The sequence below is a fragment of the Vipera berus genome, assembly GCF_964194415.1.
Source record: "Vipera berus genome assembly, chromosome: 6".
NCBI classification, from domain to species: domain Eukaryota; kingdom Metazoa; phylum Chordata; class Lepidosauria; order Squamata; family Viperidae; genus Vipera; species Vipera berus.
This window is the reverse complement of record NC_138208.1, coordinates 3,103,744-3,122,685: the sequence shown is the minus strand read 5'-3', so window position 1 is coordinate 3,122,685 and position 18,942 is coordinate 3,103,744. Positions and strand designations below refer to the sequence as shown.

Here is an 18,942-nt window from a genome sequence, read left to right as displayed (position 1 = left end):
AATGATAACAGAATAGAATCTATTCTAAGATAATTATTAACAATAACAAATGATAATAGAATAGAATCTATTCTAAGATTATTATTAACAATAACAAATGATAATAGAATCTATTCTAAGATTATTATTAACAATAACAATGATAATAGAATCTATTCTAAGATTATTATTAACAATAACAAATGATAATAGAATCTATTCTAAGATTATTATTAATAACAATAATAGAATCTATTCTAAGATTATTATTAACAATAACAAATGATAATAGAATAGAAACCATTCTAAGATTATTATTAACAACAAATAATAGAATAGAATCTATACTAAGATTATTATTAACAATAACAAATAATAACGATGATAACGATGATGATGACGATAATAATAAGAATTAGAATTGGAATTGGAAGGGACCTTGGAGGTCATCTAGTCCAACCCCCCTGCTCAGGCAGGAAACCCTAGACCATTTCAGACAAATGGCTGTCCAGTCTCTTCTTGAAAACTTCCAGTGTTGGAGCATCCACAAATTCTGGCTTAGTGGAGTCCCTCAGTGCTCTCTGAGCTTGGTGGTATTCTTGCAGACGTTTCATTACCCAACTAGGTAACATCATCAGTGCTAGAAGGGAGTGGGCTTTGTGCAATGGAGGAGAAGGCGAAGAAGGACTGAGGGGTCCTTGGTGCTCTCCAAGCTTGGTGGTTTTTCTGCAGACATCTCATGACCCAACTAGATAACATCATCAGTGCTAGAAGAAGGGGGAGGAGGAGGAGAACTGTGGGGTCCTTGGTGCTCTCTGAGCTGGGTGGTTTTCTTGCAGACCTTTCATTACCCAACTAGGTAACATCATCAGTGTTAGAAGGGAGTGGGCTTTGTGCAATGGAGGAGAAGGCAAAGAAGGACGGGGGGGTCCTTGGTGCTCTCCGAGCTTGATGGTTTTTCTGCAGACATCTCATGACCCAACTAGCCAACATCAAACTCAGAGAACACCAACCAAGGGACTCCAGCGTTTAGCACCTGAGGCACAACATTTCTCGTCTACAGACATATTTATTAACCTGTCCCCTTCGGGGATGTTCCTCTGATTATTTCCCACCCAGAAAACATCCACAGATTCCGAAGTGCGGATTCTTGAGCAGTGCATTGCCGAGGAAGACCAACTGATCGGGGCGCAGGAACATTTCCGAGAGGAATTCAACAACTTGATCCGTATGACACAGCTGAAGGCCGACGAGAGGGAACAGAAGTGTAAGGATTTCTTGAAGGCCCAGGTAAGAAAATTCCAGGGACTTTCTGTCTGGCTCCCTCCGGACTTTTCCCGTGCATCCATAGCGCAGAGTCGTGTCTGATTCATCGTACTTTCCCCTTCGTTTTCACATCGCAGAACGCAGTGGCGCACGCCTAGAAATGGGAAAGCCTGAGGGAAAAAAATACAAAACTGAAAACATTGGGGGCAAAAAAACCAGGTTTTTTTCCCCAAATGGCTTGGGGGAAAAAAAAGACCCTGTTTTTTTTTTAAAAACCCCCCCCCCCAATTTTTTCCCCAAGCCTTCCCATCTCTACCGGGGACATACCTGTTGCAAATCCAGACCCCTGGCGAGTCTAAACGTACATAATAATATCGTTGTTCTTCTCCTTCTATTGCATTCGCATGCCGCGGGAAAGGAGGAGAATTAGGACTACAACGGGATGCCCGGTAAGTCAGGGGGTTGTTGTCTTTTTTCTGCAAAAGGTTTAAGGTGCTCATTCAGGAAGCTTGCTTTTTTCAAAGACAGCTTGGGAAACCCAAGTACGGGTCAGGTATTCGGCTCACGACCACCGTTGAGCCCCATAGGTCCATTGCTGAGGAAGACGAGTGGTTGGGTGGGTTTTGCCTCGTTTGACGACCTCTGCAGCCGTTACGTTAGTCACACGGTGACTGAGTGAATCTGGCTTTCCCCGTTGACAAGCTTAGAAGCAGGGGTCTTCAAACTTGGCAACTTTAAGACTTGTGGACTTCAACTCCCAGAATTCCTCAGCCAGGATGAGGAATTCTGGGAGTTGAAGTCCACAAGTCTTAAAGTTGCCAAGCTTGAAGACCCCTGGGCTAGGCACTCCTCATAGGCAAGATAGTAAAATGTGGGATAGACAACACCTTCTACCAGGTGAGTTTATAACTGGCTGACAAATCATACTCAACGTTCAGTCCTCAACGGAATTACATCCACACGGAGGGAAAGTAAGCAGCGGGGCAGCCCAAGATTCCTTTTCGGATCCAGTTCTCTTTCGACATCTTCACAAATGACTTAGACGAGGGAATGGAAGGGGGAACTCACCAAATTTGCAAATGACCCAAATAGGCCAACACCCCAGAAGGCAAGCTCAGGATCCGAAAAGAACTTGATGGACTTTGAACACTGGGCCCTACCCAACAGCATGAAATTCAACGTGGGGAAAAGTTAAGGTTATGAAAATTCCAAAGCAAATAATAGGGGGCAACAGTAGGGAAAAAAATGTCATTAAAATTAGCGTCCTTAATTTGGAGAAAATCTTAACCAGCAAGAATGTTTTGGATAAAGGTAAAGGTAAAGGTTCCCCCGCACATGCGTGCAAGTCGTTTCCGACTCTAGGGGCCGGTGCTCATCTCCGTTTCAAAGCCGAAGAGCCAGCGCTTGTCCGAGGACATCTCCGTGGTCATGTGGCCGGCATGACTAGACGCCAAAGGCGCACGGAAGGCTGTTACCTTCCCACCGGAGCGGTCCCTATTCTTCTACTTGCATTTTTACGTGCTTTCGAACTGCTAGGTTGGCAGGAGCTGGGACGAGTAACAGGCGCTCACTCTGCTACGCGGCACTCGGGATTCGACCCGCCAAACTGCCGACCTTCTGATCGACAAGCTAATGTTTTGGATATGTGGGGGAAACAAATTTAAACAAGAATGTAAGCAGGACTGCGATGAGGCAAATCAAGAGGACCAATGAAAAGAAGCTTTATATTGATGTGGTTACTACTCTCAGAAGCAATTGTCATCGATTTCAACAAGAATTGTATCAATTTAAGGTCGGCAAAAGAGAATATTACTGGAAGAAGAGGCCATGTAAAGCTACCATATGGACTACAGAATTGTGGAAATCAATTGTTAAATATTAACCCAGACGACACGATGTTTGCCAAGTGTTAAGGTGTATGTTAAAAATCAATAAAACATATTTAAAAAAAAACAAAAAACAACCAGTAGAAAAAGGTACGAAGAAAGGGAGGGGGGAAGAAATAAAAGGCGTTGACGTCCGACTCTGTTGCAGTAAAATCAGACGTTAAAATCGAATCTCAACTTTTTACATTTCTGCGGTAGCACGCGCTAGCCATTTCTGTTATCGGCAAAATCCGTCAGATTGGTAAAACCCAAAATCCATTCTCTTTTGGAAGGAAAGAGAACAGTCTCCTTGATGTTTAGAAACGGCCTTCCCATTTTGACAGCTCCCCAAATATCCACTCCTGCTCTTTCTGTTTTGTTTTTTTTGTGTTTGTTTTTTTTTGCAGGTGCGTCTGAATAACATCATTGCAGAAATAAAAACAAAAGACTTTGAAATTAGGGAGCATACCAAGAAGCAGAGAGAAATTCAGAGGCAGTAAGACAATTTTTACAGTGGGGTTTCGCTCGCCCAACCTTGGGGTGGGGTGGGGGGGAAAGGGAAGTTGACGCTTCATTGTTTTCCTTAAAATAATTTTTTTGGGTGTGTGTGTGTGTGTTTCAGGATGAAAGAATTTGCTAAACTGTACGACGTCGTGCGACACGAGCGGAACAAGCTGGTGAACCTTGTCCACTGCGCTCGCCAGAAAACCAACGAAATGAAAGACAAAGTCAAAATGCTGGATAACGAGATGGAAATTTTAAGGAACAGCGCCGTCATCAAAGAGAGGCGAGTGTTCCGCTCAACGATTCGCCTGGAAAAAATAATGTCCTTGATTTCGTTTAGAAATCAGGTTTTTTGTTGTTTTTTTTAAGCGAGGGTGCGAGTCTTTTTATAGTTGCTTCTCAATTATACTCTTGATAACATTTCCCCCGCGGGTCAAACTCTGCTCCTTATAAATGCTTTTGTTCCAGTTGGGGGGGGGGAAATAAGGGGGGGGGGAGAAATCTGCCTCTTTTCCATGCAAAAAAAAGATTTCTTTGCAACGAGAGGGACAGGACCAGTTCTCTTAGCGTTTTAGGAAAATAGCCGAAGGATCTCCGCTGCTTCTTCTTTGTTTTCTTCTTCTTTTAAATGTCCTTCGTGAAGGGACGCTAAATGAGTGGCGGGGACCACTGTGTTTCTTCTGTTCTTGCTTGCCATGATTAATCCCACCAAGAGCTTCTTGGAAGTTAAAGAGACCGGCCTTCTGCATCCCAAAAGTTAAAAGTGACACTTGCCACCTCCTGCATCCAAAAATATTACTGGGTCCTCATCTTTATAAATCTGAGCAGCAAACCAACCTTCAGAGCCCCCTCTGATCATTTCCAGCGAAAACAATAAGAGAAGGGCTTCTTCTTGGGATTAAGAAAAATTAAGAGAGACCTCTGCCGTCTCTTTCACTCTGACGTTCCAAGGAGATTCTCCCTCCGCAAAGTCCTTTTCATACTTTTGCACGAAGAAGAGAAAGCGGGGAATTCGGCACATCGGTTAGCGCGGGGGTAGGCAACCTTGGCTCTTTTGGGACTCGTGGACTTCAACTCCCAGAATTCCTGAGCCAGCCGCGCTGAGGGGAAAGGGAGAGGTTTCCAAGCTGAGCCATGACGGCTCAGGAATTCTGGGAGTTGAAGTCCACAAGTCATAAAAGGGCCAAGGTTGTCTACCCCTGGCCTAGGCCGCTTTATGACTTGTGGACTTCAACTCCCAGAATTCCTGAGCCAGCCATGCTGAGGGAAAAGGGAGAGGTTTCCAAGCTGAGCCATGACGGCTCAGGAATTCTGGGAGTTGAAGTCCACAAGTCATAAAAGGGCCAAGGTTGTCTACCCCTGGCCTAGGCCGCTTTATGACTTGTGGACTTCAACTCCCAGAATTCCTGAGCCAGCCATGCTGAGGGAAAAGGGAGAGGTTTCCAAGCTGAGCCATGACGGCTCAGGAATTCTGGGAGTTGAAGTCCACGAGTCATAAAAGAGCCAAGGTTGCCTACCCCTGGCCTAGGCCTAGGCCGCTTTATGACTTGTGGACTTCAACTCCCAGAATTCCTGAGCCAGCCGCGCTGAGGGGAAAGGGAGAGGTTTCCAAGCTAAGCCATGCTGGCTCAGGAATTCTGGGAGTTGAAGTCCACGAGTCATAAAAGAGCCAAGGTTGCCTACCCCTGGCCTAGGCCTAGGCCGCTTTATGACTTGTGGACTTCAGCTCCCAGAATTCCTGAGCCAGCCATGCTGAGGGGAAAGGGAGAGGTTTCCAAACTGAGCCATGCTGGCTCAGGAATTCTGGGAGTTGAAGTCCACGAGTCATAAAAGAACCAAGGTTGCCTACCCCTGGGTTAGGCCTACAACATCGTCCAAATGAGAATAAGAGGAATGGCGATTATATAAAGGGGGTTATGGACTTGTCTTATTAGTCAAGAGCAAGGGGGTCTTCAAACGCGGCCCTTTGATGACTTGTGGACTTCAACTCCCAGAATTCCTCAGCCAGGCATGCCGGCTGAGGAATTCTGGGAGCTGAAGTCCACCCGTCTTAAAAGTTGCCAAGTTTGAAGACCCTTGGTCAAGAGGATCTACATAAAACGAAAAGGAATATCATTTCATAATGGAGTTTTGAGGACTCTGGACAGCAACTGATTAGATTTTGCAATGTACGGAAAACTGGCAAATAATCTTCCCTTTAATTAATGTCCCTTCCAACATTATTATTATTATTATTATTATTATTATTATTATTATTATTATTATTATTATTATTATTATTATTATTATTATTATTATTATTCAGAAGGGAAGCCTGCCCGGGCCTTCCTTTCAACTCTCTGTTTCCTTCCGTCCTTTTTTTTTTTTGCCTTTAGGAAGCTGCAGAAATACCAGATGAAGTACGCGAACAACGTGGCGATCAAGGACAGCATCCAGAGTGATGTTGGCAAGGTCTACCAGACCCTCCAGGAGATGAAGGAAAAACGGGAGCAGCAGCTGATGGACGTGGAAAGGCTGACCAACACCCTTACCCGGATCGAGGAAGAGATGGTCCAGCTGCGCAAAACCTACGAAAAAGCCGTCCAGCGACGGAACGAAAGGTGCGGAGGCGGGCCCTCGAGCGCCTTTGAGCTGGGAGAACTATCCAGGCGGTCCTCGGCTTGCGACCCCAACTGAGCCCGGCACCTCTGTTGCTAAGCGAGACATCGGTTAAGCGAGTCTGGCTCCAGGCTACGACCTCTCCTGCCCGTTGCTAACTGAATCACGGCGGGGGTTTAAGTTACTAACAGGGTCGTTAAATGAATCCGGCTTGCCCCGTTGACTTTGCTTGTCAGGGAGGGAGGAAGGTCGCAAAAGGGGATCGCGTCACACACACACACACACACACCGAGGACACTGGGAAGGTCATAAATATGAGTCGGTTGCCAAGCTTCTCAGTTTTGGATCATGGGACCTGCAACCGCCGTAAGTAGGAAAAATGGCCGTAAGTCGCCATTTTTTTCAGTGCCGTGGCCACTTCAAACGGTCGCTAAGTGAACTGCTACTAGTTGAGGACTACCTGTACAGAAAATGTAACTTAATAAGTGTCGTTCTTACCCTTTGTTCATTTGACTAAGTTTTGGTCTTAAGATATGAGCATGAACATTGTTGTTGTTAGCTGCAAAGTCGTGTCTGACCCATCGCCACCCCGTGGACAACGTTCCTCCAGGCCTTCCTGTCCTCTACCATCTTCTGGAGTCCATTTAGGCTCACGCCTAACTGCTTCAGTGACTCCATCCAGCCACCTCATTCTCTGTCGTCCCCTTCTTCTCTTGCCCTCAACCTTTCCCAGCATGAGGCTCTTCTCCAGTGAGTCCTTCCTTCTCGTTAGGTGGCCAAAGGATTTGAGTTTCAACTTCAGGATCTGGCCTTCTAAAGAGCGGTCAGGGTTGATCTCCTCTAGGACTGACCGGTTTGATCGCCTTGCAGTCCAAGGGACTCGCAGGAGTCTTCTCCAGCACCACAGTTCAAAGGCCTCAATTCTTTGGTGCTCAGCCTTTCTTATGGTCCAGCTTTTACTGCCATACATTGCAACTGGGAAGACCATAGCCTTGACTATACACACTTTTGTTGGCAGGGTGATGTCTCTGCTTTTTAGTGTGCTGTCTAGATTTGCCATGGCTTTCCTCCCCAGGAGCAAGCGTCTTTTAATTTCTTGGCTGCGGTCCCCATCTGTGGTGATCTTGGAGCCCAGGAAAATAAAATCTGTCACTAACTCCATTTCTTCCCCATCTATTTGCCAGGAATTGAGAGGGCCGGATGCCATGATCTTGGTTTTCTTAATGTTAAGTTTCAACCCAACTTTTGCACTCTCCTTCTGGGCTAATTTCCAAATAAACATTTATAAGAATGCACGATTGAAATAATTTGTGGGTGGCGGGACCGCATTATAACATAACCTGCATAATAACTCTGTGGCGATACCGCTGAACTATTTATTTATCTAGTTGGGTTTTATCCCGTCTTTATTATTTGAGAGGCAAACATTTTACTCTTAATAATTTACCTTTAAAAGACGAACCAGGAATGTGCTTTTTTACATTTATTCGAAGTAGTCACACATTTCTCAGTCAGTGAAGCTTGTTCTTGGACAACTGTTCTTAAAAATAGGAACTACTTTCTAAACAATAGGCAATTATGTTTGAGCGAACAATTTGTTCAGAGGTTGAACAAAAAAAAAACAACCCCAAAGAATTCAAAATATTAGCCATTCTGTTTCTTTAATTATTTCGACTCCCAAACTGTGGCTGACAGTCTAGCCAATGCCCAGGAATCATTAACGAATAAACAAAATGTAAAAGAAGAGCATAAAAATAACACCTTTTAATTAAAAAGAAGTTTATGAAATATCTTTGATTTTTACTGGCAATAAATGCACTGTTAATACAGATAGTCCTCCGGGACTCTGTAAGCCGTCATAAGTACACGCCAGTTGCAAGCATCTGGATTTTGATCACATCAACCACGGGGATGCCGCAGAGGTCGCAAACTGCTAAAAAACGGCCGTAAGTCACTTTATTCGGCGCCGCTGCAACTTTGAACGGTCCCTAAACAAACGGTTGCAAGTTGAGGACTGCCTTCCTTCTGCGTAGATCGGAATTTTCTCATCTGCCCTCTTAAACAGCCTTTGCTTTGGGTTTTTGTCACAGTGGGGTCCAGCTCATCGAGCGAGAGGAGGAAGTCTGCATTTTTTATGAAAAAATAAACATTCAGGAAATGATGAGCCGAAACGGCGACATCGAGATAAACGTGATGGACGAGAAAATACGCTACCTGAAGCTAAAGCTGATAGAGAAAAAAAGGCAGATTGAATTATCCGTGAAAACGTTGCCCACGAAGAGGACTCTGGATGCCGACTTGGTGGTCCTTCAGATCCAGGTAAGCAAATAATAATAATAATAATAATAATAATAATAATAATAATAATAATAATAATAATAATAATAATAATAATAATAATAAAGAAGTTGGAAGGGACCTTGAAGGTCACCTAGTCCAACCCCCTGCTCAGGCAGGAAACCCTGAACCATTTCAGACAAATGGCTGTCCAGTCTCTTCAACGACAAAGATGATCAGGGGACTGAAGGCTAAAACATATAAGCAACGGCTGCTGGAATTGGGTATGTCTACTTTAATGAAGAGAAGGACGAGGGGTGACAGGATAGTCTTCCAATATCTCAGGGGCTGCCCCAAAGAAGAGGGAGTCAAGCTATTCTCCAAAGCGCCTGAAGGCAGGACAAGAAGCAACGGATGGAAACTAGTCAAGGAGAGAAGCAACCTGGAACTAAGGAGGAACTTCCTGACAGTTAGAACAATTAACCAGTGGAACAACCTGCCTCCAGAAACTGAATGCTCCAACACTGGAAATTTTTAAGAAGAGATTGGACAGCCCTTTGTCTGAAATGGTATACTATAGGGTTTCCTGCCTGAGGAGGGGGTTGGACTAGATGACCTCCAAGGTCCCTTCCAACTCTGTGATCGTATTGTATTGTATTGTGCTTTATTGTATTGTATTGACTCTAAACTGGGTGAATGGTAAGTTGGTACACTTCCATAACTAGGTCGGACAGCCCGGATTTTGAAAAAGTTTTTAAAAGCCCATCTCCATCCTCCGGCTCACACAGTTTTTGTCGGCTTTCATTTATCTCCTTGGCGTCAACTTCCTCTCTTGGTTTCTGTCCCAATTGGGACTGAGCTTGGGAAGTGAATTTCCAGCAAAACATCCAAGTCATTTTAAGGGTTGTCTGGATTTCTGCAACGCAGGGATGGTAGCCCTACTGAAGGCAATAGCAGCATGTCCAGGTATCAGACTGGCTTGGCTAGTTTCCAAAATGCATAGTGAGGCAGAATACACACAAGTGACCAGGAAGGAAGTGGATCAAGCAGACGTTTCAGCTGAGAGGCGATTTTTAAGCCAGCCAGCCTGCCTCTCTCTCCATTGGCTAGCTGAAATTTATAAGGCATTTAAGGCTCTTGGTGGCAGCCCTTCAAATATTGGAAGGCCGCTATCCTGTCCCCCCTCCTCCTTCTCTTCATTAAACTGGACAGACCCAATTCCAGCAACCGTTCATTATATCTTTTAGCTTCCAATCCCCCGATCATCTTTGTTGCTCTTCTCTGCACTCTTTCTAGAGTGTCCGCATCTTTTTCACAGCGTGGTGACCAGAACTGGATGCCCTACCTATTCCAAGTCTGGCCTTAAAAAGCGGTACTAATACTTTACGTGGTTTTGATTCTCTGCCTCCGTTTACACAGCCAATGCTTCTGCCCGCACGTGGGGCCTTTGCTGATTTCTCCTCTTGAATTAGAGCTTTGTGCCCCATGGGCTGCTGCTATTCCTCTAGTTCAGGGGTCCCCAGCCCCTGGTCTGTGGACTGGTAGCGAGCTGCGGCACGCCAGCAACCGGTCCGCACAAACAAGCAAAGCCCCATCCGTGGGATGCAGGCAGCACACAAAGCCACACACTCTACAGTACGTGGAAAAACCTCTCTCCACGGAACTGGTGGTCCCTGGTGCCCCCAAAGGTCAGGGACCTCTGTTCTAGGAATAGCAGCAGCTATTCGGGTGTTGGGAAGTTGAATGAGAGGGCAACCTCTGCATTTGTGGTGTCTAAATCCTTGCTCCGTGACTCTCGCGTGGGATCTTAAAAAAGGTTTCTGTTCAAAAGAGGAACTCTTAAGTTCCTTATCTGAGCTTTCCTTTAAAAAACAGAAAACTAAGTTGTCGTGTGTTATGTTCCGTTGTCTAGAAACCATTCTAATATAAGCCTAAATGTTGTTTCACTTCTATTAATGAGTCCTTCGGGAAAGGGCGGTATATAAATGTAATAAAATAAATAAAATAAAATAAATTAATGTCAAAGTGTTGTGATTCCTCGCCAGCCAGCGGATCCGGCAGCTGAGTCTGAGGAATCAGAGGAGGAGGAGGAGGAGGGGCCTGGAGTAACATCAGAGAAAGGCTCTGAGTAGGTCCAAGACTTACAGTCGGACAAGGAGCCTGGCCCCTCTACTTGCGCTCAGGCTGAGACACAGCTGTGCTGGGAGCCTGAGTTGGACAGGGCTGAAGCACAGCTGGGAAATACCCAGGATGCACGAATGCACAGGAAAGAGAAGCGAGTAGGACAGAGGAACGCAATGGGGCGGCTCCAAAGGCAAAGGAGAAGGCGTTAGGAAGCCACGCCTGGGCTGAATAATAAAAGGGAAGGGCTGGGAGGGGCTGGTTGCTGAAGGGAATCCATTTGTGTTGAGGATCGAGTTTCTGTGCATCTGTGTTTGTTTGGCTTGGACATTGACTCGGGTCTGTGAGAATAAAAGGGATTGGTTTTTCTTGCGGTTCCTGCCTGCTTCTTGGAAGAGGGGTTTCTCCTTGTGAGCATAACCAGGACTCACATAGGCTGGGACAGAACACAAACAACGGTTCAGTTCGGCCAAACAGCTCCACAGAAGACAAACTCTGTTTCGATTTTAATCCTCGGCTTGCCTCAAAAAAAAAAAAAGTTGGTGGGTGGAGGTTTTTCAGAAGAGATCGGGCAACCGTTTGTCGGGAACAGTATAGATAGGCCTCGACTCGCACCCAGAACCGAGCCCCAAATTTCTGCCGCCGAGTGAGACATGGGTTGAGTTTTGCCCCGTTTTACGCTCGCTCCTGCCGCTGTTTGTTAAGCGAACCTCTGCCATTGTTAAATCAGCACAACGGTTGTTGAAGGAACCTGGGCTTACTCACTGACTTCGCTTGTCAGATGGTGGCAAACTGGGATTACGTGAACCCCGGACCGTGCAGTAGAATCCTGGCGGTAGAATCCTACCCTTTTTAACAAGAACTAGCTAGGATCTTCCTTAATCTGATACGGTAATCTCGTTGAGCCAATTTCCAGCTGTTTGGAGAGAAATGTTTCCCAGTGATTTTTTTTTTTTTGCTGAGTCGTTTCATCAATGTACAGGATGGCAGGGACCAAGGACGGCAGACGCAAATATTGCACATTGCTGTACTGCTTTCACATTTTAAGTGTTCGTCGAAACGATAACCGCATCCTGTTATTTGGAGGAACATGCATTTTTTTTCTTCCACTTAACACTTTTCATTTTGCAGCATGGGGGTGTCCCGTTCGGCTTGTTGTGGATCCTCACCAACATTTGTCATTTTCCTGAAACCTGGCAGCCCGGCTAATTTTTAAAACAAAGTGTTCTCGGGAAGGGACGTCCATTTATTTTTATTTTTTTAAAAAAACCTTGTTTTCCCACGTTAAGTTCTCTCCTTCCCTTTTAAGCGATTTTTGCTGAGGTTCTAAATTTTTCAGGGGGTTGGTGGTGCGGCAGTTTACACCTTTTTCCTGTGATGCAAGTTAACTTCTGAGAACAGGAAGCAAGTGAATGGTGTAACTTTGCAAGAAAAGAAAAAAAAAAGGGAGAAGTAGCAGCTCCAGAGAGTGAATCACCTGCTGACTCTTCTGAGAAAATGCTCCTTTTTGTGGCCCAGTCCTGTTTTCTTAGAATTTGTTTTGGGAAAGGAAAGGAAAGGAAAGGAAAGGAAAGGAAAGGAAAGGAAAGGAAAGGAAAGGAAAGGAAAGGAAAGGAAAGGAAAGGAAAGGAAAGGAAAGGAAAGGAAAAGAGGAGAGGACAGGAGAGGAGAGGAGAGGAGAGGAGAGGAGAGGAGGCAAAGGATAAAAGAGAGGAGAGGAGAGGAGAGGAGAGGAGAGGAGAGGAGAGGAGAGGAGAGGAGAGGAGAGGAGAGGAGAGGAGAGGAGAGGAGAGGAGAGGAGAGGAGGCAAAGGATAAAAGAGAGGAGAGGAGAGGAGAGGAGAGGAGAGGAGAGGAGAGGAGAGGAGAGGAGGCAAGGATAAAAGAGAGGAGAGGAGAGGAGAGGAGAGGAGAGGAGAGGAGGCAAAGGATAAAAGAGAGGAGAGGAGAGGAGAGGAGAGGAGGCAAAGGATAAAAGAGAGGAGAGAAGAGGAGAGGAGAGGAGAGGAGAGGAGGCAAAGGATAAAAGAGAGGAGAGGAGAGGAGAGGAGAGGAGAGGAGAGGAGGCAAAGGATAAAAGAGAGGAGAGGAGAGGAGAGGAGAGGAGAGGAGAGGAGAGGAGAGGAGAGGAGAGGAGAGGAGGCAAAGGATAAAAGAGAGAGAGGAGAGGAGAGGAGAGGAGAGGAGAGGAGAGGAGAGGAGAGGAGGCAAAGGAATAAAAGAGAGGAGAGGAGAGGAGAGGAGAGGAGAGGAGAGGAGGCAAAGGATAAAAGAGAGGAGAGGAGAGGAGAGGAGAGGAGAGGAGAGGAGAGGAGGCAAAGGATAAAAGAGAGGAGAGGAGAGGAGAGGAGAGGAGAGGAGAGGAGAGGAGGCAAAGGATAAAAGAGAGGAGAGGAGAGGAGAGGAGAGGAGAGGAGAGGAGAGGAGAGGAGAGGAGAGGAGGCAAAGGATAAAAGAGAGGAGAGGAGAGGAGAGGAGAGGAGAGGAGAGGAGAGGAGAGGAGAGGAGGCAAAGGATAAAAGAGAGGAGAGGAGAGGAGAGGAGAGGAGAGGAGAGGAGAGGAGAGGAGAGGAGAGGAGGCAAAGGATAAAAGAGAGGAGAGGAGAGGAGAGGAGAGGAGAGGAGGCAAAGGATAAAAGAGAGGAGAGGAGAGGAGAGGAGAGGAGAGGAGAGGAGAGGAGAGGAGAGAGAGAGGCAAAGGATAAAAGAGAGGAGAGGAGAGGAGAGGGAGAGGAGAGGAGAGGAGAGGAGAGGAGGCAAAGGATAAAAGAGAGGAGAGGAGAGGAGAGGAGGCAAAGGATAAAGAGGAGAGGAGAGGAGAGGAGAGGAGGCAAAGGATAAAAGAGAGGAGAGGAGAGGAGAGGAGAGGAGAGGAGAGGAGAGGAGAGGAGAGGAGAGAAAAGAAAGGAAAGGGGAAGGAGGAAAGAAAGAGAAGAAAGGAGAGGAAAGGGAAAAGAGGAAAGAGGAGAGGAGGAAGAAAGAAAGAAAGAAAAAGAAGAAAGGAAAGGAAGGAAGGAGGAAGGAAGGAAGGAAAGAAAGAAAGAAAGAAAGAAAGAAAGAAAGAAAGAAAAAAGAAAGAAAGAAAGAAAGAAAGAAAGAAAGAAAGAAAGAAAGAAAAGAAAAGAAAAGAAAAAGAAAGAGAAAGAAAGAAAAGAAAGATGAAGGGAAGGAGGGAGGGAGGTGGAGGCCCAATTGATCTATGAAGGAGAATCTTCCATTGCTTCTAGCATGTTGTTTTGTGAGGATGAAGGAACACAACCGCTTGGCATCCATTTGTTGCTCTTGCCTGACAGTTTTCACAGTGCAAGGACAAAATTAAGAGCCTGGAGAAGCAGTTTACAGACCCGGATCGAGAGAACAGAACAAGACCGTTGCCCGGAAAGGACCCCTCCATACAAGACCTCTTCAAAAAGATAGAGGAGGTAACATCCGTCCCGTCTGCCAGAAAACCCTTGCAGCAAATAACCCTCTTTCCATAGTCACTAGATTAAAAGGGCGGCCCGGGGGTGGGTGGGGGGTGCGGAAAGCCTTGACAGACACATAAAACTCACCTGCAAAAAAACAGTATCCCGGGGCCGTGTTTTTCCCACCAGCTCTCCACATCCTCCTATGACATCAGCTAGCACGGATGGCGTTACCTAGTTTGGTAACGAAACGTCTGCAAGGAAACCACCATGCTCAGAGAGCACCAATGAGCCCGTAGTTTCTCCTCCTCCTCCTCCTCCTCCTCCTCCTCCTCTCCACAAACCCTACTCCCTTCTAGCCCTGATGGTGTTACCTAGTTTGGCAATGAAACGTCTGCAAGAAAACGACCAAGCTCAGAGAGCACCAAGGACCCCATACTTTTTTTCCTCCTCCTCCTCCTCCTCCTCCTCCTCCTCCTCCTCCTCCTCCTCCTCCCTCCTCCTCCTCCTCCTCTCCACAAACCCCACTTCCTTCTAGCCCTGATGGTGTTACCTAGTTTGGCAATGAAACATCTGCAAGGAAACGACCAAGCTCAGAGAGCACCAAGGACCCCACAGTCCTCCTCCTCCTCCTCCTCCTCCTCCTCCTCCTCCTCCTCCTCCTCCTCCTCTCCACAAACCCCACTTCCTTCTAGCCCTGATGGTGTTACCTAGTTTGGCAATGAGACGTCGGCAAGAAAACTACCAAGCTGAGAGAGCACCAAGGACCCCACAGTCGTCCTCCCCCTCCTCCTCCATCATTCCACAAACCCTACTCCCTTCTAGCCCTGATGGTGTTACCTAGGTTGGCAATGAAACGTCTGCAAGGAAACAACCAAGCTCAGAGACCCTAAGGACCCCACCTCCTATGAAACGATGGAGCTCCTGTATACATCTCCCCCTTTTTCACGCGTAATCCCAGCATGGCTGGACAAACCAGTGTGTCAAAAGGTGGGCATTGTCCCCATCTCTGCAGGTTCTCCAACGTCCGTTTCATTTTCCCGGGGGTAGTTAGGAGATCCCCCCCCCCGCAAACTGGACTTTTGATTAGCCGGATGCGGTAATTAAAAACGCAACTAGAACAGGGCTGTGGTTGGAACCTGGCTCAAAGTCAGGCTTCTTGCCAATTATTAGCCTCTGCCTGCTTTTATGCCTTTGCTCTTTTTGCTACATAGTTAGAAATTCAGCTGACTCGGAAAGAGGAAAAACTACTGGAGAAGGACTTTATTTATGAGCAAGTTTCTCGGATGACGGAGAAAATCAGCGTCAAGGCAGAAAACAGCAAGGAGGAGACACTAATACTGGCCAAAAAGGTAGTGTGGTTGTGGCTTGATGATGTCAGTTCTCTATGCAGGCAGTCCTCGACGTACGACAGACAATGGTCCCAACCGGGACCTTTGTTAAGTGAGTTTTGCTCCATTTTGCAACCCTAAAGGCAACCGTCATAAATGTGAATCGGTTGCCAAGCGTCCGAATTTCAACCACCAATGGCCTTACACGTGAAAAACGGTCATCGGTGGCTTTTTTTCCAGCGCCGTTGTAACTTTGAACGGTCACTAAACAAAGGATGACTGTAAACCAATTTAGGCCTTTGGTGGCAACAGCAAGCAGGAGGTTTTCAAAAATAGACTGGACCACCATTCAACTGGGATGATGTAAGGTTGCCAGCTTTGAGCAGGGGGGGGATGGCGGGTTGGACTAGAGCAGCGTTCTCCAACCTTTTGGGGCTCGTAGCCCGGAGGGGGCAGCAGCTTCTACATTACTTCGTGCGTGCACGCGTGCAAGCACACAAACAGGACCATGCCCACTGGCGCAGTACTAGTGGCTGCATTGGCGCATGCAGCACGCGCACGTGTGAATGGCTGTGCACCCCCATGGCGGCTAGCACCCGTTCATGCATCGCAAATGGGCCATGCACGCACACCCGTGCTGGCGGCCCGTTCGTGCATGCACAAATGGGGCACACACGCCCCCCCCGTGCTAAGGTCCCCGTTCGCGCCCGTGTGCATGCGCAAACAGCCTTGAGCAGTAGCGTGAGTGTGGGGAGAATGGGTGCCGATGCGCGCACGCCCTGGCCAGCCATTTCTGCGGCCCGCTGACCAAGAGCCCCCGGGCCGGTACCGGCCCATGGCCCACAAGATTGGACTAGAGGACCTCTGAGATCCCTCCCCGGCGTAGGATTCCATGTTCTTTGTTCCTGTGATTCCTTCCAGATGAACGTGCTTCAAGAGAAAATAAAGAGCACCACCCAGAAGATAATGGCTCTCATCGCGGAGCTGTCCATGCGTCAGGCAGTGGCCATTAACCTCCAGCAAGAGATGAGGGACAAAGAGCAGACCGTGCTGTCTGTCGTCTCCCGACTGGCCAAGGGTCTTCCTCCCCCTCGGGATATCGAACAGGAATGGCTCCGGGTTCTGCGGGATGAAAAAATGCACCAAATAGCAAGTGAAGCCCGAGCAAAAGTGAGTCTTCTCAACGGGTTTCCTCAAAACATCGACAATTTTTCATGAGGCAGCTTTGGTCAGTGGGCCAAGTGGGGTAGAATCTGTAAAAAAATGACCGAGTCCCGGAACGTCATGAGAAGATTGTGGTCAAGCGACTCTGTCAACCGCTTAGAGAGAGAGAGGGCTGTAAAGCACCGTGAAGCGCTATATAAGTCTACGTGCTGTTGCTATACAACTGCTCTGAAGTCAGAGAGCACAGAGGGATTCTCTTCTAGGACACAGGACTCCAACCTTTCTCGGTTGGAGGACTGGAGGGAGAGGGGAAGCATTTTACATGCGCACATGCAAGTCCTATGCTTGCGTAGCAGCATCGGTACGAGCGCGAGTGTGTGAGGGGGTGCGAGTGCGTGCTCACAGGGAACATGCTGGCCAGCCTGTTCCCAGCAGGCCACAAGCTGGGAATCCCAGCAGGTCAATTGTCAGAGCAGGCAGAGTCTTATTACGCTGAGATAATCCAGGAATAAACACAGTAAATGTCATGGTTCTGATAAATGAGACAATTCAAACAAATTGCAGGCATATTATTTATCTAAAAAGTCTTAGTAATGAAACAAAACATCAGCACTCATGGAGGGATGCCAGAATCTGAAATCTCCTCCCCCCAAGCCCATCACAACACACACACAATCCCCGCCCTTATCTACACGTCGTAAATCACATTATCCAATTAGTTTTACATATGAGGTTTCACTTCCCATTCTGTACCCGGGCTTTTGCAATCTTATCACAACTTCCAGGTGATTTCCTCTCTCCAAATGAAGCAATTAAAGTAACAGGCTGTCTCTTATATTGTCAGTACAAAAAACATGTCAATGTTTGCAGCATTGACAGCAAACAGTGGTCTGTATTGCGTGGTGGTTTATCTTACACCGTCTACAATATCAGGAACAATATACGTACACGTGGTAATACAGCAGTTTGCAACACAAAGCAGTTACAGCAGGAATACGGGAGAGAAAACGTATGGAGCCTTCCCTTTTATACACGGCTCTTAAAGAGACACAGACCCTGCTGAGTCATTCCCATCATTACAACATACATTACACCAGCTGGTTCAGCTTTTAAATCATTAACTTGACATCAATGCATCTGAGTCAGCGGCTCGGAATAAATTTAACGGTGACTCTATATTCTGTTCCTCTAGCTGGCTCTGGAAGAAGAACAGGCAGCCCTGCCCACCGCCATCCACACGACGGCGGAACAGCGTCCCAACGCCTATATCCCAGATGACGAAAACGTTCTCCCGCTACCAAGGCCTTACGGGGCGCTGGCGCCGTTCAAACCCAGCGAGCCCAGCGCGAACATGAGACACCTCAGGAAGCCAATTGTGAAACCCATCGAAATCTGAGCGACTCAACTCCCGTTGAAGGAGACAACTGCTCGCTGAGGAGAAACGCTTCCCCTTGTTACTCGACAAAAGGGGAGTTCCTTCGGATTACAAGAGGCAGGCGTGGAAATGTGTGGCTTAAGAGCTCCGGGAATGTTCTTGAAACTTCCTGACTTCCAATGAAATAAATGTTTGAATCTGTATACAGTTATATATCTGTATCTAAGAGCGCGGTGGCTCAGTGGGTTAGGACGCTGAGCTTCTTGATCAGAAGGTCGGCAGTTTGGCAGGTCGAATCCCGAGTGCCGCGTAACAGAGTGAGCACCTGTTACTCGTCCCAGCTTCTGCCAACCTAGCAGTTCGAAAGCACGTAAAAAATGCAAGTAGAAAAATAGGGACCACTCCGGTGGGAAGGTAACAGCGTTCCGTGCGCCTTTGGCGTCTAGTCATGCCGGCCACATGACCACGGAGACGTCCTCGGACAAGCGCTGGCTCTTCGGCTTTGAAACGGAGATGAGCACCGGCCCCTAGAGTTGGAAACGACTAGCACGCATGTGCGGGGGAACCTTTACCTTTACCTTTTTAAGAACGCTCGCTGTTTCTTATGGTATGGCAAAACGCTGTCATTTACTACCCTTTCCTTCGTTTGGAATGAAAACATTTAAGGCAATGTTTGGAAGCCCCAGCTGTCATAAAGTAGAAGCTTCCCTCGTGCTATGTTTTGTTTTAATACATACTTTTTTAAAAAAAAAATCAATGTGAAGGTGTTGGATCAGTATAGGGAGCTCTGGGTTCAAGTCCTTCCACAGCCAAGGGGTTAAGCGGATTATGTGGGGCCCTCCCTTGCTCAGAGCCCAAGCAAACCCCAGGGATTCTTGGGAGGATAAAATGGGGAGGGGGGGTGCGAGGGGCTGCGATGCACCTTGCCTTGAGCTTCTGAACAAAAAAAGCTGGATCAAAATCTAATAAATCGGTAGCATAAGCAAACAAAAAAAAACACCCAGCTCTGGAGAAATAGATTTCCGCACAGTTAATTCTTTCATTCCTGTTTGGACACTG

At 47.0% G+C, this 18,942-nt stretch overlaps 2 protein-coding genes across 2 annotated transcripts in view; one reads left to right on the top strand and one right to left on the bottom strand.

Annotated features, from left to right (window-relative positions):
- Positions 1-18,304, top strand: part of CCDC146 (coiled-coil domain containing 146) — a 90,003-nt gene extending 71,699 nt beyond the window's left edge. Inside the window, exons 11-19 of the mRNA XM_081331300.1 lie at positions 1,099-1,269; positions 3,518-3,606; positions 3,733-3,901; positions 5,994-6,214; positions 8,303-8,531; positions 13,903-14,031; positions 15,228-15,365; positions 16,266-16,514; positions 17,701-18,304. Of these exons, the coding sequence (XP_081187426.1) occupies positions 1,099-1,269; positions 3,518-3,606; positions 3,733-3,901; positions 5,994-6,214; positions 8,303-8,531; positions 13,903-14,031; positions 15,228-15,365; positions 16,266-16,514; positions 17,701-17,904 (1,599 nt within the window). The 3' untranslated portion in view covers positions 17,905-18,304. The remainder of the gene's footprint in view (positions 1-1,098; positions 1,270-3,517; positions 3,607-3,732; positions 3,902-5,993; positions 6,215-8,302; positions 8,532-13,902; positions 14,032-15,227; positions 15,366-16,265; positions 16,515-17,700) is intronic.
- The window catches only part of GSAP (gamma-secretase activating protein), a 65,079-nt gene continuing 62,508 nt past the window's right edge, over positions 16,372-18,942 (bottom strand). The window contains exon 32 of the transcript XR_014026936.1: positions 16,372-16,466. The gene's annotated coding sequence lies outside the window, so the exon portion shown is untranslated. The remainder of the gene's footprint in view (positions 16,467-18,942) is intronic.